This window comes from Zalophus californianus, chromosome 9 (assembly GCF_009762305.2).
Source record: "Zalophus californianus isolate mZalCal1 chromosome 9, mZalCal1.pri.v2, whole genome shotgun sequence".
Classification (NCBI taxonomy): domain Eukaryota; kingdom Metazoa; phylum Chordata; class Mammalia; order Carnivora; family Otariidae; genus Zalophus; species Zalophus californianus.
The window spans coordinates 48,010,799-48,023,994 of record NC_045603.1 but is presented as its reverse complement, the minus strand read 5'-3'; the positions used below and the strand labels follow the sequence as shown (position 1 = coordinate 48,023,994).

The window sequence follows — 13,196 nt, the reverse complement described above, 5'->3', positions numbered from 1 at the left end:
AATGTGTAGAGTCTAAAATCCTAAGTTTTTTATTTTGTTTAAAGTTAAAAGTTGATGAATACCTTCCTTTCAGGAGATATTGCTTCAAAATTTCCATTCTCTTTCAAATCATTTCTTGATTTTGGTTCTTTCACTGGAGATAAACCCTTGAAATTTCTTCTGTATTCAGTTTCATGGATGATTGAGTTACCTTTGAATTGTGGAACAAATTTGCTTTTATTGTGGAAAACCTTAAAACAAAAATTACTTTAGTTTAGTTTTTTTGTTGGTTAAATATACAAAAATTAGTTTTTCAAATGCTTTAAGAATTTCACATATAAAGTTGAATTATAAGATAACAATAAAGTGAAATTATGACTGTTTATAATTTCATTTCATATATCTAATTATCATCCAAAGGACAACAAAGCAAAAACAGACAAAATGGACTGCATCAAACTAAAAAGCTTCCATACGGCAAAAAAAACAATCAACAAAGAGGCAACCTATGGAATGGGAAAAAATATCTGCAAACACTACATCTGACAGGTTAATATTCAAAATATGTAAGGAAGTCAAGCAATTCGATAGCAAGAAAACCACCTGATTTTAAAAATGGGCAAGGGAGGGCCCCTGGGTAGCTCAGTCGGGTTAAGCATCTGACTTGGTTTCAGCTCAGGTCATGATCTCGGGGTCCTGAGATTGAGCCCCGCATGGGGCTCCAATTCAACAGGGACCCTGCTCAAGGATTCTCTCTCTCCCTCTCCCTCTGTCCTTCCCCCCCACCTCATTTGCTCTCGCTCTCTCTCTGAAATGAATAAAATCTTTAAAAAATTTTAAAAAATAAATAAAAATAAAAATGGGCAAAGGGACATAAAAACAGACATATACAGCAATGGAACAGAATAGAAAGCCCCAAAATAATCTTATGAATATACAGTCAATTAATTTACAACAAAGGAGCCAAAAATATACAATTGGGAAAGTATAATCACTTCAATAAATGGTGCTGGGGAAACTGGACCCTGTCAACCCAAAATAGATCAAAGATGTGAACATAAGGACTGAAACTATAAAACCCCTAGAAGAAAACCTAGGCAGTAAGCTCCCTGACACTGGTGTTGGCAATGATTTTTTGGATTTGACACCAAAAGCAAAGACAACAAAAGCAAAAATAAACAAGTGGGACTACGTCAAACTTAAAAGCTTTTGTACAGCAAAAGAAAGCACCAACAAAGCGAAAAGGCAATATGGAATGGGAGAAAATATTTGCAAATCATATTATCTGGTAAGGGGTTAATATCCAAAATAATAAAGAACTCCTACAACTCAGTAGAAAAGCAAACAAGCTGATTAAAAAATAGAGGAATTGAACAGACATTTTTCCAAAGAAGACATATAGATGGTCAAAAGATATATGAAAAGGTACTCAACATCACTAATCATCAGGGAAATGTAAATCAAAACCACAATGAGATATCACCTCACACCTGTTCAAAGAGCTATTATCAAAAATACAAAAGATAAACCTCTTCGACCTCAGCCGCAGCAACTTCTTCCTAGAAACATCGCCAAAGGCAAGGAAAGCAAGGGCAAAAATGAACTATTGGGATTTCATCAAGATAAAAAGCTTTTGCACAGCAAAAGAAACAGTCCACAAAACCAAAAGACAACCAACAGAATGGGAGAAAATACTTGCAAATGATATATCAGATAAAGGGCTAGTATCCAAAATCTATAAAGAACTTATCAAACTCAACACCCAAAGAACAAATAATCCAATCAAGACATGGGCAGAAGACAGGAACAGACATTTTTCCAAAGAAGACATCCAAATGGCCAACAGACACATGAAAAAGTGCTCAACATCGCTCGGCATCAGGGAAATCCAAATCAAAACCTCAATGAGATACCACCTCACACCCGTCAGAATGGCTAAAATTAACAAGTCAGGAAATGACAGATGTTGGTGGGGTTGCGGAGAAAGGGGAATCCTCCTACACCGTTGGTGGGAATGCAAGTTGGTGCAACCACTCTGGAAAACACTATGGAGGTTCCTCAAACAGTTGAAAATAAGAGCTACCATATGATCCAGCAATTACACTACTGGGTATTTACCACAAAGATACAAATGTAAGGATCCGAAGGGGTACGTACACCCCAATGTTTATAGCAGCAATGTCCACAATAGCCAAACTGTGGAAAGAGCCAAGATGTCCATCGACAGATGAATGGATAAAGTAGATGTGGTATATATACACAATGGAATATTATGCAGCCATCAAAAGGAATGAGATCTTGCCATTTGCAATGACGTGGATGGAACTGGAGGGTGTTATGCTGAGTGAAATAAGTCAATCAGAGAAAGACATGTATCATATGACCTCACTGATACGAGGAATTCTTTAATCTCAGGAAACAAACTGAGGGTTGCTAGAGTGGTGGGGGTGTGGGAGGGAAGGGTGGCTGGATGATAGACATTGGGGAGGGTATGTGCTATGGCGAGTGCTGTGAATTGTGCAAGACTGTTGAATCACAGATCTGACCTCTGAAACAAATAATGCAATATATGTTAAGGAAAAAAAAAGAAGAAGATAACAGGAGGGGAAGAATGAAGGGGGGGAAATCGGAGGGGGAGATGAACCATGAGAGACGATGGACTCTGAAAAACAAACTGAGGGTTCTAGAGGGGAGAGGGGTGGGGGGATGGGTTAGCCTGGTGATGGGTATTAAAGAGGGCACGTTCTGCATGGAGCACTTAGTGTTATGCACAAACAATGAATCATGGAACACTACATCCAAAACTAATGATGTAATGTGTGGTGATTAACATAACAATAAGAAATTTTAAAAAATACAAATGATAATAAGCATTGGCAAGGATGTGGACAAAAGAGAACCCTTGTACACTGTTGGTAGGAATGTAAATTAGTACAGTCATTATGAAAAACAATATGGAAGTTCCTCAAAAAATGAAAAATAGAACTACCACACAATCTAACAATTCCACTTCTGGGTACATTTCCAAAGGAAATGAAATCAGTATCTCAAAAGAGATATCTGCATTTCCATTTTCACTGCAGCATTATTCACAATAGTCAAGATGTGGAATCAACCTAAGTGTCCACCAACAGATGAATGGAGAAAGAAAATGATACATACACCCAATTAGAGGAGTATCATTCAGCTTTAAAAAAGGAAATACTGTCATTTGCAACAAAATGGATGAAACTGGAGAACATACGCTAAGTAAAATAAGCCAGGCACAGAACGACAAATACAGCAGAACTCACTTCTACTGGAAACTAAGTTAAGTAGAAGTCAGACACAGAAAGCAGCATAGTGGTTACCGAGTCTAGGGGTGCGAGAGATGGGGAGATGCTTGTCAAAGGGTACAAAGCTCCAGTTGGCAGAAAAAGTATGTTCTGGAGATCCAAGGTACAACACAGTGACTATAGTTAATACTACTATACTATATACTGGAAATTTGCTAAGAGGGTAGATCTTAAGACACACCCACACACACAGCCAAAAAGGTAACTATGTGATAAATGTGTTAATTAGCATGACTGTGGTATTTTCCAATGTATATGCATATCAAAACATTACATGTATATTGTAAATATATCATTTTTAGTTGTCAATTATACCTCAATAAAGCTGGGGAAAAAATTCAAAGATCAACTTTCTACACTCATTACTATGTTTTGAATAATAGTTACTATAATAAAAATAATGCTTAAGCCAAAAAAAAAAAGACCCATATCTTTTCTCCCCAAAGTTTCCTACCTCTCCCTCCCATCAGTATGGTAATGGGATATGTAAAATAGGCATATTTTAATGATATGAACATAGACATTCACTTTATAAGGCAATTCTATTGTCAGTTCTAAAGGTTTTTTTCCTTCCTTGAAATGAATTTTTTTTTCTTCCTCCAAAAAGAGAAGATTCTTAACATTTTGAATGTCTGATGTGTTCATTTGTTCTGTTTTTCTCCTTTGCTTGCCTACCTTAAGCTAAATGCAAGGGAAAAAAATCAGGTAATTATTATGTTTTTATTTTTATTTATTTTTTATTTTTTTAAGATTTTATTTATTTACTTGTCAGACAGAGAGGGAGAGAGAGTAAGCACAAGCAGGGAGAGTGGCAGGCAGAGGGAGAAGCAGGCTTCTTTGAGCAAGGAGCCCGATGCAGGACTCGACCCCAGGACTCCGGGATCACGACCTGAGCTAAAGGCAGACACCCAACCGACTAAGCCACCCAGGCATCCCTATGTTTTTATTTTTAAATGTTTCTTCTTATCTTTAATATTTTATAATATGGTTTCTATTTTATGGTATATCACCACTGTCTACAAAGAAAGCAAAAGGAAAAGATATGGAGCGCAAATTAGTTATAGTACTGCTTTACAATGCTGACTAGTGCATCTTCATACAGATCAAATCCAAACAGAGTATCCTTTTCCTGAGTAAAACCTCAAGGACTTTTCTGCCAAAAATTGTTCAGACTCCTTTACATATTAATACAAGACATCCTTTCAGAAAACAGGTGTTCAATAAAATAGAACTGAATAGCTTTAGAGGTTCCCTATCAACAAGCATTGAAAGTTTCCATCACATGGCTCTTCAACCCACAGACCCTGAAATTGATATGCTTTGAATTAACAAAGAGCATTTGCTTCCCCACAAAATTATTTGAAACCTTCACTGATGAAAGCAATAAAACTACTAGTGAAGGTATCGCCAGCAATTTATTTTATACTATATTTTGGGGCCTATAAAAAGAGCATTTCTACACAATGTTTCCACTGAAATACATAAAAGCTGTCAGTGGGGCTTTGATTTGAATTAGCTTTAAAGGTTGAAAGGTGAAATGCTCTACAAAAACTGAACAATTATAATTTTCAGGCAGTAAGTAATTTTGTAGGTACACTTACTATTCAAGGACACTTGTGAGCCAGCAAAAGAAGTACTGTTCCTATTGACTAGATTCACAAAGGGTACAAACATCACCTTACGTTATTTTATATGTTCCTAAAATGTTATACAAATTTTTTTTACAAAACTGAATAACAAGTAAGCAAGCCCAAAGCCGCCACAATTTATAGGATCACGGGTATTATTACCTTAGTGTAAGATGACTAATATTATTGTCTTGTTGAATCTACCCTCTCAGTCCTCAGGGGTATATAGGTTACAAGTAAATGTTGAGATACAAGAGAAAATGAATGTGAGGGTGTATGAAGGGAAGTGTTTGTTTATAAAGAAAAATGCTAAGATTGTGAGAAAGAAAAGTGTAAGCTATCATGGGCCTCTGCAGATATTCTAAATGAGGTATTTCCTGACCTGGGCCTAGAAGTACGGTTAAGAACATAAATGAGAGTTAAGAGCCTAAGAACTGTCTAGATGATGATGGTAGTAAAACAAGAGTATTTATTAGTAATGGTTGTCTGGTACCAAAAACTGTACAAGTACACTGAAATCTAGTATCACATTTAGTTATCATAGCTTCTGAATTTTATAAATATAGTTAAGCTGACAATTCCTATTACTGCTCATTTGATACAAAAACAAGATTATGTATCTTGTGCTACTTTTAACGTATCTTGTATTTACTAAGATATTCAAAGCAGTTATGCCTTTCCTGCAAGACAGAAAACATGCAACGTATTAGTCAATGAACACAATGTTTTAGATTAAAACCAATTTAATAATCTTTCTATTAAATAAAAAAAACTCAGCATGCAGAAACTCACCAGGCATCAAGTTTCATTACCCTGTCTCATATTTAGTGTATGTGATGGATCTGGCAACAATGATCATCAGTAGCCTAGGACAGTATCATATTACTACTATAAATCAGAAGTAATAGAATGATTTTAGCAAAAATCTCATTTTCACTTTTCTAGAACCTACCTCCAAGCCTACTCAAGTACCTAATTTCTTTTAGCTCTTAGTTCTGTGTAAATCTGCATCACTAGATTAGATGATGGTACTTAAAAATGTATTACATCCATTAAACTACCTGATTGGCTGCAAAAACTGGAGCAGTTTCTTTAGGCGTCTTCCAAACAAACTGCCTTTGATATTCAGAATTCCTCAAGATATCACGTGAAGGAACAACGGTCAATCCTGCTTTCTTTCGAAGAACTCTATCCAACTGTTAGGGAAAGAAAAATCCCACCCAGAGTCATTAAGAGTTTCTATTCAAACTTCTTCTTGTACTTTGGTAAAAAAACAACAAAAACAAACAAACAAAAAAAACACATATAACATGAAATCCACCCTCTTAACAAATTTTTAAGTATACAGTATTGTTATCTACATGCACATTGTAGTACAGCAAACTTTTTTCAATTGGTGATAATCTCCCTTTTAAACTGTCAAACCATTTAAAATTCCTTTCTTAATACTGTCAAGGAATTTTATTTCTTCATTTCTGTGCATTCCAGAAAAAGATAGCATCTTTCAGTCCCTTCCTACCAATTACTCATAATTAGATCTATTACCAAGAAACAGCAGCACCTCACCTTATCCACACATTGCTTCTGGGACACCCTTCCCCTGCCCACCACTTACACATCACCTTCCTTGATTCTACCGTGCCCCCTTGGTTTTCACAACAAGCCAAGGATTCTTCACTTCTGAATGCCTCTCCGTGGTTCTGGTGGACATGAAATGAGGAAGAAGCAGTGGACTGAAGAAAAATGTGCGAGGCAGGCAGATGTCTGCACAGATCCCTGCAGCCTATGCTTATGTGCTCCCAGGGACCTTCCACAGGCCAGGTGTGACATAAGAGAGCAGAACTCCAAGATCTTTGAGATCCAGCCAGAACTGCCCTTCCTTTTGCATTTCGTCAATTGCGATTCTGTTTGTTGACACAGTAAGAAATTGAAAAGGGTCTAGATGTCTGCACAGATCCCTGCAGCCTATGCTTATGTGCTCCCAGGGACCTTCCACAGGCCAGGTGCGACATAAGAGAGCAGAACTCCAAGATCTTTGAGATCCAGCCAGAACTGCCCTTCCTTTTGCATTTCGTCAATTGCGATTCTGTTTGTTGACACAGTAAGAAATTGAAAAGGGTCTAGGTAGAGGTCAGCTCACCGGTCCTGCCAGAGGTAATGGCCTACTACTCTCCCTCTCTGTCTCAATTTGATCTCTCCCTTAGGACTGTGGTGCTGATACAAGATGAATAAAATCCACAGGCAGGCTGTCCATCCAATGAAGAGATATCTTAGTATAACCAGTACAAAATGGCAACTCTTAAGAACAGAATTCCCAATAACTAAAGTCAACAGTCTCCTATTCTATAAGACATTAGATAAGAAAACAATGGAAAATTTTTAAGCACAAAATGTAGTATTACTGAAATGATGATGAAATTTACAAAGAATGCTATGCTTTCCAAAAGAAATACAGTGAATATACCTACCCCGTTAGCTACATTTTCTGAATGCAGCTTGGTAGAATGCTCCAGGTCCTCATTTTCATTAACTGGTATATGGTTTGCTATTACATCTGCATCATTTTCCACAATATCTGGAGCCCCTTCAGCTCTGGAGTCTGTAGAGTGAGATCTGGTTCTTTTGGGAACCCTGGAGGCTTCCAGTGCAAGAACACTTTCTTGGTTAACAACATCTTTTTGTTCTGCCTCCTGTGATTCTGTTATTTCTGGGGCTTCAGGTTTTGGGGATACAACCACATCGTTCTCTGAGATCGCTCCATTCCACTCAAGAGATTTTGAAATCTGTGCATCATGATAAGGGACTCTTCTTTTTGAAATAAAACTTGGCTCTCTTGTGATTCCTACAAAATATAGTGTAAAAAAATTGCAGCTACTGAAAAAGTTACAAAGACAATTTTTCATAACATTTATGAGAGAAGAAATGGAATTGAAAATTCAGGTGAGATACAATGTCCTTCAAGTTGCAGGATACAAAAAAAAAAAATAGGTATAGTTTGTCAACATAAGATCTTTAACTTTGCTTTTAAAAAAAAAGTACTGAAAGTTTGACATAGAAAAAATTAAAAATTGGGATCACAGTGTTCGAGTTATCCCAACATAAGTCACCAGAATCGCAACGTGACAGGCCTGGCAAGTGAGGCAGGACGTGTTGCCTCCGTTTCTAATTACTTTCCTGTGCTACTTAACAGAACAATGGGCCCTGGTACTGTCAAAATTTGGATCTTTTCACAAAGCTTCTCTTATGCACAGTAGACCAAGAAGAGAAGGGATGAGATGTCATTATGCTGGATCTTGGTTCTACATTTGCCTTGATTTCCTGAGAATTAAAGAGAATGAACCCTTTTAACAGAAGCTAAGATACTAGTTCTCTATATTTCTGTCTGGCAAGCAAACGTCCAAAAACTTAACCTTCTACCCAAGTAAGAGGAGCTCTTTGGAATGACAGCCACCGAGATACTGTCCTAGTTTGAGGTCATTCTTTAAATAGAAGGCTGTGCAGGGTGGGGAAGAAAGAAAAAGACTAGAGGGAAGGTGAACCAAAAATCTGGCATGACATAAAACCCACAGTTCTTAGCCTCTGCGACAGATGTTTTGGCCATTGAATCCAGGGTCCCTACCCTTACAACACTTCCCTAGTCTAGTGGCCTTCAAACTGGGTGCATGCATGTGTCTGGAGGCACATGGAGACATTCTGGGGGACAAGCAGAAATGGGCCACTTAAGGGAATCATTTTGCAGATCCTAACTCTATATGCACTATTTCCCAACATTGGTCGGCCTGAGAGCTGCACCTGCCATCTTCAGTCTTCATTCCCATCCCCCCATTTCCCACTTCGCAAAAGACACACCTCTCAGCCAGCCCCAAGGAACAAAAAATTCTCCTAGGTGTGGAGGATAAACAAAGAGACAATTCAAGAAAGTGTAACTACTGAGAATATCTGACAGCAAAGCAAAGAAGGCAGAGACTACAAATAACAAAGAAACAGTGCCTTATTTCATCCAGGTCCACACCTTTCCCACCTACCTATCTTAGAATTAAAATTCAGGAGTAAGAGGGTGGTCACGTGAAATGAATAGATATTAACATATGTTAACACATTTATAGGAATTGAAAAACAGAGTTAGACTTTTTTCTCAAAGAAAATAATTCTTTTTCTTTTAAGATTTTTTTTTTATTTATTTGGGAGAGAGAGTGAGAGAGAGCATGAGAGGGGAGAAGGTCAGAGGGAGAAGCAGACTCCCCACTGAGCAGGGAGCCAGAGGCGGGGCTCTATCCCAAGACTCCAGGATCATGACCTTAGCTGAAGGCAGTCGCTTAACCAACTGAGCCACTCAAGCGCCCCTCAAAGAAAAGAATTCTAATTTGCCTGATTAGTTTGCCAATGAGGACTGACTTTACCGATTATATGATGAACATTTACCAAAAATTTAATCAGCTACACTGGCAGCTCCAAAGTTTTAACAAAACATATGTGAAACATATGCACAATATTCAATATGCCAGAAATCATATCCTTTGAAACTATTTGTTACACTTATGATTAAAAACATTAAATATCTACTTAAAAATACGAAAGGATACAAAGACTTACTAAACTCTCTTAAGGGATATGAAAGCAAGAAAGTTTAAAGACCATTGCCCTAGACTTCCCTCTGCTTTAACACAGAGAGAGGCTTCTGGTAGAATAGCAAAATGAAAGGGGAAGATTCTCAAATGGTCTGCCCTTCTCTTCCAGCATCAGTAAAACTACACTAAGGGGAAAAAATACACTACATTAACAGAACATCCAGCCGATCCTAGGTAAAACTGTTGTTATTCCTTGTTGGTCTCCCACCTCCCTTTCTGAACATCCTGGAGTTCTCACTCTGCCCTTCCCCTTTACTTAATATTCCCCATATTCCCCATTAATATACCTCCCCTAGACCGTTCCTGCCTTCATAATGTACCATACTCCAAATGTTGCTGATCTAAGCTAAAACGTTATGGGGGCAACAATCTGGTTAACCAATTCCCCAGTGTCATAATAGGCCATCAGTGGGATATCTACACTTTAAGATTTACTTTGGGTTAATCTAATGGAGCCTCAAATTTGTAGGATTTTGAGTCATTTGGAGGATTCTGAGCACCACCTTGTCCAAGAAGCAGGGACATCCACTGTTTGAAGTCAGGCTCTGGGTAAAGGATCCTGATGCTTCAGCGGAACCCACAGCCACCCACTCTAGCTCACTCTTCTTTTTCTTCTCCAAAACTAATCCTGGAAACACTCTTCTCATTTTACTAATTTCCTAGGCTTAGGAAAATTATGCTTATTTCCCATATGTCTTTTTTTCTCCTGGTTTCAAATATCTAATATTTGGGGGACATATATATCACACTTCAAGCACTCTCAGATGTGGGGCCCCAAGCACTCATCTATAATATATGCACCTGGCCCTCAACAGGCAATATCTCACTTAATCCCTCCCAGCAATCTTGTGCAATGGGCTTCCTAAACCCCACTTGGTAAAACAGGCCAAAGTTGCCCAAGGTCACGCAGTTAATGTGCATTGTCACTTTTTTTCATTTATTCAAACACTAGTTTTAATAAGGACTAGAGTGTGTCAAGGCTGTGTGTCATCTACTAGGCAGGAAGATGGAGCCCTTCCTTAGAGATCTTATATTCTAGCAAGGGAGAATGAAACAGGCAGGTAGAATAAAGTCAGTCTGTTTATTTTCCCCTTTACCATGCTCCGGGAAACCTTGGCCCAGGGTTCTGACTTCCCTGGGATTCCAGGAGGAGACATGTGTGATGACAAAAATACAGCCTCCAAACTCATAGGCTTTCCACAAAAAAGACTTGATTTCAAATCATGGTTTTGCCACTCACTATGAAGTTTGGGCAAGCCACTTACTCTAAGTTTCCCTTTCTCAAGACCTTAGGAGTACACCTCCCCAGGTCTGTCTGCTCTCAGCTTTCACGTGTCAGCTCAAATATCACCTCCTCAGAAAGGCCTTTCTTGACCATTGAAGCTCAAGTGTATTCCTTCCAATCTAGCCCTCCCCCAAGTTATCTATAGGCTAGCCTATAACAACCTGAAATCGCCTGGTTTATTTACTGAGTTACTTGTTTATTGCTTTTCCCTACAGTTAGAGTCTTTGTCTGATTCAAGGCTATCTCCCTAGAAGCTGGAAATAGTCGTGGCCTATAGGAAGCCCTCAACAAATATTTGTTAAACAAATGGGCAAGCCAACCCGGCCAACTGAACAGTGCTTCACAATTTTTAAGCATTTTGCAAACTTAACCCCAAGGTTTATTTAAGCTATAATGACTATTAGTATGTTCAACTTACCTAACTGATCTGATCTAAGTCCAGCCCATGGGTACCTTCTCCCCACTGAGGGATTATAGGACTCTGACAAATAGGACTTTTTCCACAGAAAGTTTCTCTGGTATTCACTCAGCCCCTGTAATACAAAAGACAATTTGAGTACAAAGCAATTAATGAACGTTGCTTTAAAGAAGACATCAGTAAAAATAATTTCTGAACCACTACAGAGTTGAAAGTCTTGAGATTGATAAACACAGAAGAACTCCTTGATAACAGCCACTGTTTATCCAGCCCCATGCTAAGCAGTTCACACTGTTCTATCCTTTAATCCTCACAACCACCTGAGGCAGATGCTAGCAGGAATCTGAGGCCCTGAGCGGTCACCTTTTTGCTGGGTGTCCGAGTCCAAAGCCTGGGCTCTTGTCTGATAACTGGTGACAATCCAAATCCTCATCACTAGAATTATCCTAATTAAGTTCTCAGTTGAGTATGATGCCTCACCTTTCGAAATTTTGAAAAGTCAACCAAAGAAAAATTCCCCTCCCATTCTGGATACAAGCCCTTAAGTTAAAAGAAAAAAACAGGGTTTGTGAAATGCTGTGGCCAACTGTTACACTGATGGGTGCCTGACAGCTACCACCTACCTGAAACTTGCGCACAACTATGAACAATGTGTATTTCTTACACCCTATCTTTACATTGTCAAGGTCCCATTTCTCAATCCTTTAAAAGACACAGGCACTTTAAGGTGTTAAAGGGCAGGTAAGGGGCGGGGGTTAAAGGATAAGCTGTGAGATGGGACCACAGGTGTCCCAACCTGAAGCCACTTGAGATCTCATTACAAAGTGCCCTCCTTCCATCTCCACTTCCGTGTCCTCCAAAATCAGTCTCTCTCAACACCATCTAACGCTTCCACACTGCAACTTGGAAGTGTGTGTGAGCGGAGAGGGAGCTAGGTGGAGGAGCCAAGCATCCTGCAGGATCATGACTGGCAAGCTCGGGAGCTGGCAGGCTCTGCGGGGCCCAGGAGCGCCGCGCAGAAAGCCAGCGTGGCCCCCGCGCCCCGCACCCGCCCCGCCACGACTTCCCCCAGCAGCCTTCAGATCCGGAGACCACGGCCTCACCTTGAAGCGCACCGGCATGTCGCCCGGTGCTGGAGCCCCCGCCACTCCGACAGTTAACGGGACAAAAAGCCCCGAGGGGGCGGGGCGACAACAGTCGGTTCCCTAGCAAAATCCTCGGCCTGGCGTCCCCGACTACGCGCCGGCGCACTCCGCGCTTTCCTCCTTGAGCCCGGTCGCTCTGCCTTTCCCCGCCCATTCTGAGGCCTAAGAACCAATAGAGACTCGGAGAACTTCTTGCCGTCGTTAAGATTCGACCAATCAGTGCCCGAAAGAGAGACGCCCTCCTCCCGTGGCAAATCCCGGGGACTCACAGAAATGGCGGGCGGAAGACTGGCCAATGAGGCTCCCGGAACCGGGGTGGGTGGGGCCCACCAGCGAGAGCCTCGTCCTGGGGAGAGCTCCGCCGCTCCTGGTATTGCGGGTCCTGTGTGACAATGGGTCTACCGGCTGGTGGGATTCGTGTGTCGCAGGCCTCGCTGGGCCGAGTTCGTGACGTCACAAAACATGAAGGTGTGTTCTTAATTCCAGATCTGTGACGAAACCGAAATGTTTCTTTTTCTGATATGAAAATGTTCAGGTCTATTCTCCTGAATACCCGTTCTTCCAACTGACAGCCATGTTACACTACTTACTGTCACATCAAAAGGGGTCGGCAAAAAATAAATATTGCTTAGGCAGGCCAAAAAAAATTTTTTAGTGACTCTAGAAAGAGAAACTGCTTACGTCCAGTGATGTTCTTGCGTCCAGTTCTCCCACTACCCCGCCCCCACCAAAAAACACGCACATAGAGCTCTTATGTTAGAAAACATGAATGATGCTT

At 40.0% G+C, this 13,196-nt stretch overlaps 1 protein-coding gene and 1 long non-coding RNA gene across 3 annotated transcripts in view; one reads left to right on the top strand and one right to left on the bottom strand.

Annotated features, from left to right (window-relative positions):
* Positions 1–12,552, bottom strand: part of MDM1 (Mdm1 nuclear protein) — a 34,027-nt gene extending 21,475 nt beyond the window's left edge. Inside the window, exons 1-5 of one of the 2 annotated variants that reach the window (XM_027594587.2) lie at positions 12,377–12,552; positions 11,274–11,388; positions 7,411–7,784; positions 6,004–6,138; positions 63–230 (exon numbers count right to left, since the gene is read on the bottom strand). In XM_027594587.2, the coding sequence (XP_027450388.1) occupies positions 63–230; positions 6,004–6,138; positions 7,411–7,784; positions 11,274–11,388; positions 12,377–12,394 (810 nt within the window). In that variant the 5' untranslated portion in view covers positions 12,395–12,552. The remainder of the gene's footprint in view (positions 1–62; positions 231–6,003; positions 6,139–7,410; positions 7,785–11,273; positions 11,389–12,376) is intronic. The other variant, XM_027594588.2, reaches the window with a different exon arrangement.
* A 220-nt stretch (positions 12,553–12,772) lies between these two features.
* LOC113922572 overlaps positions 12,773–13,196 on the top strand; it is a 125,057-nt gene continuing 124,633 nt past the window's right edge. The window contains exon 1 of the long non-coding RNA XR_003519994.1: positions 12,773–12,886. This is a non-coding gene — a long non-coding RNA (uncharacterized LOC113922572). The remainder of the gene's footprint in view (positions 12,887–13,196) is intronic.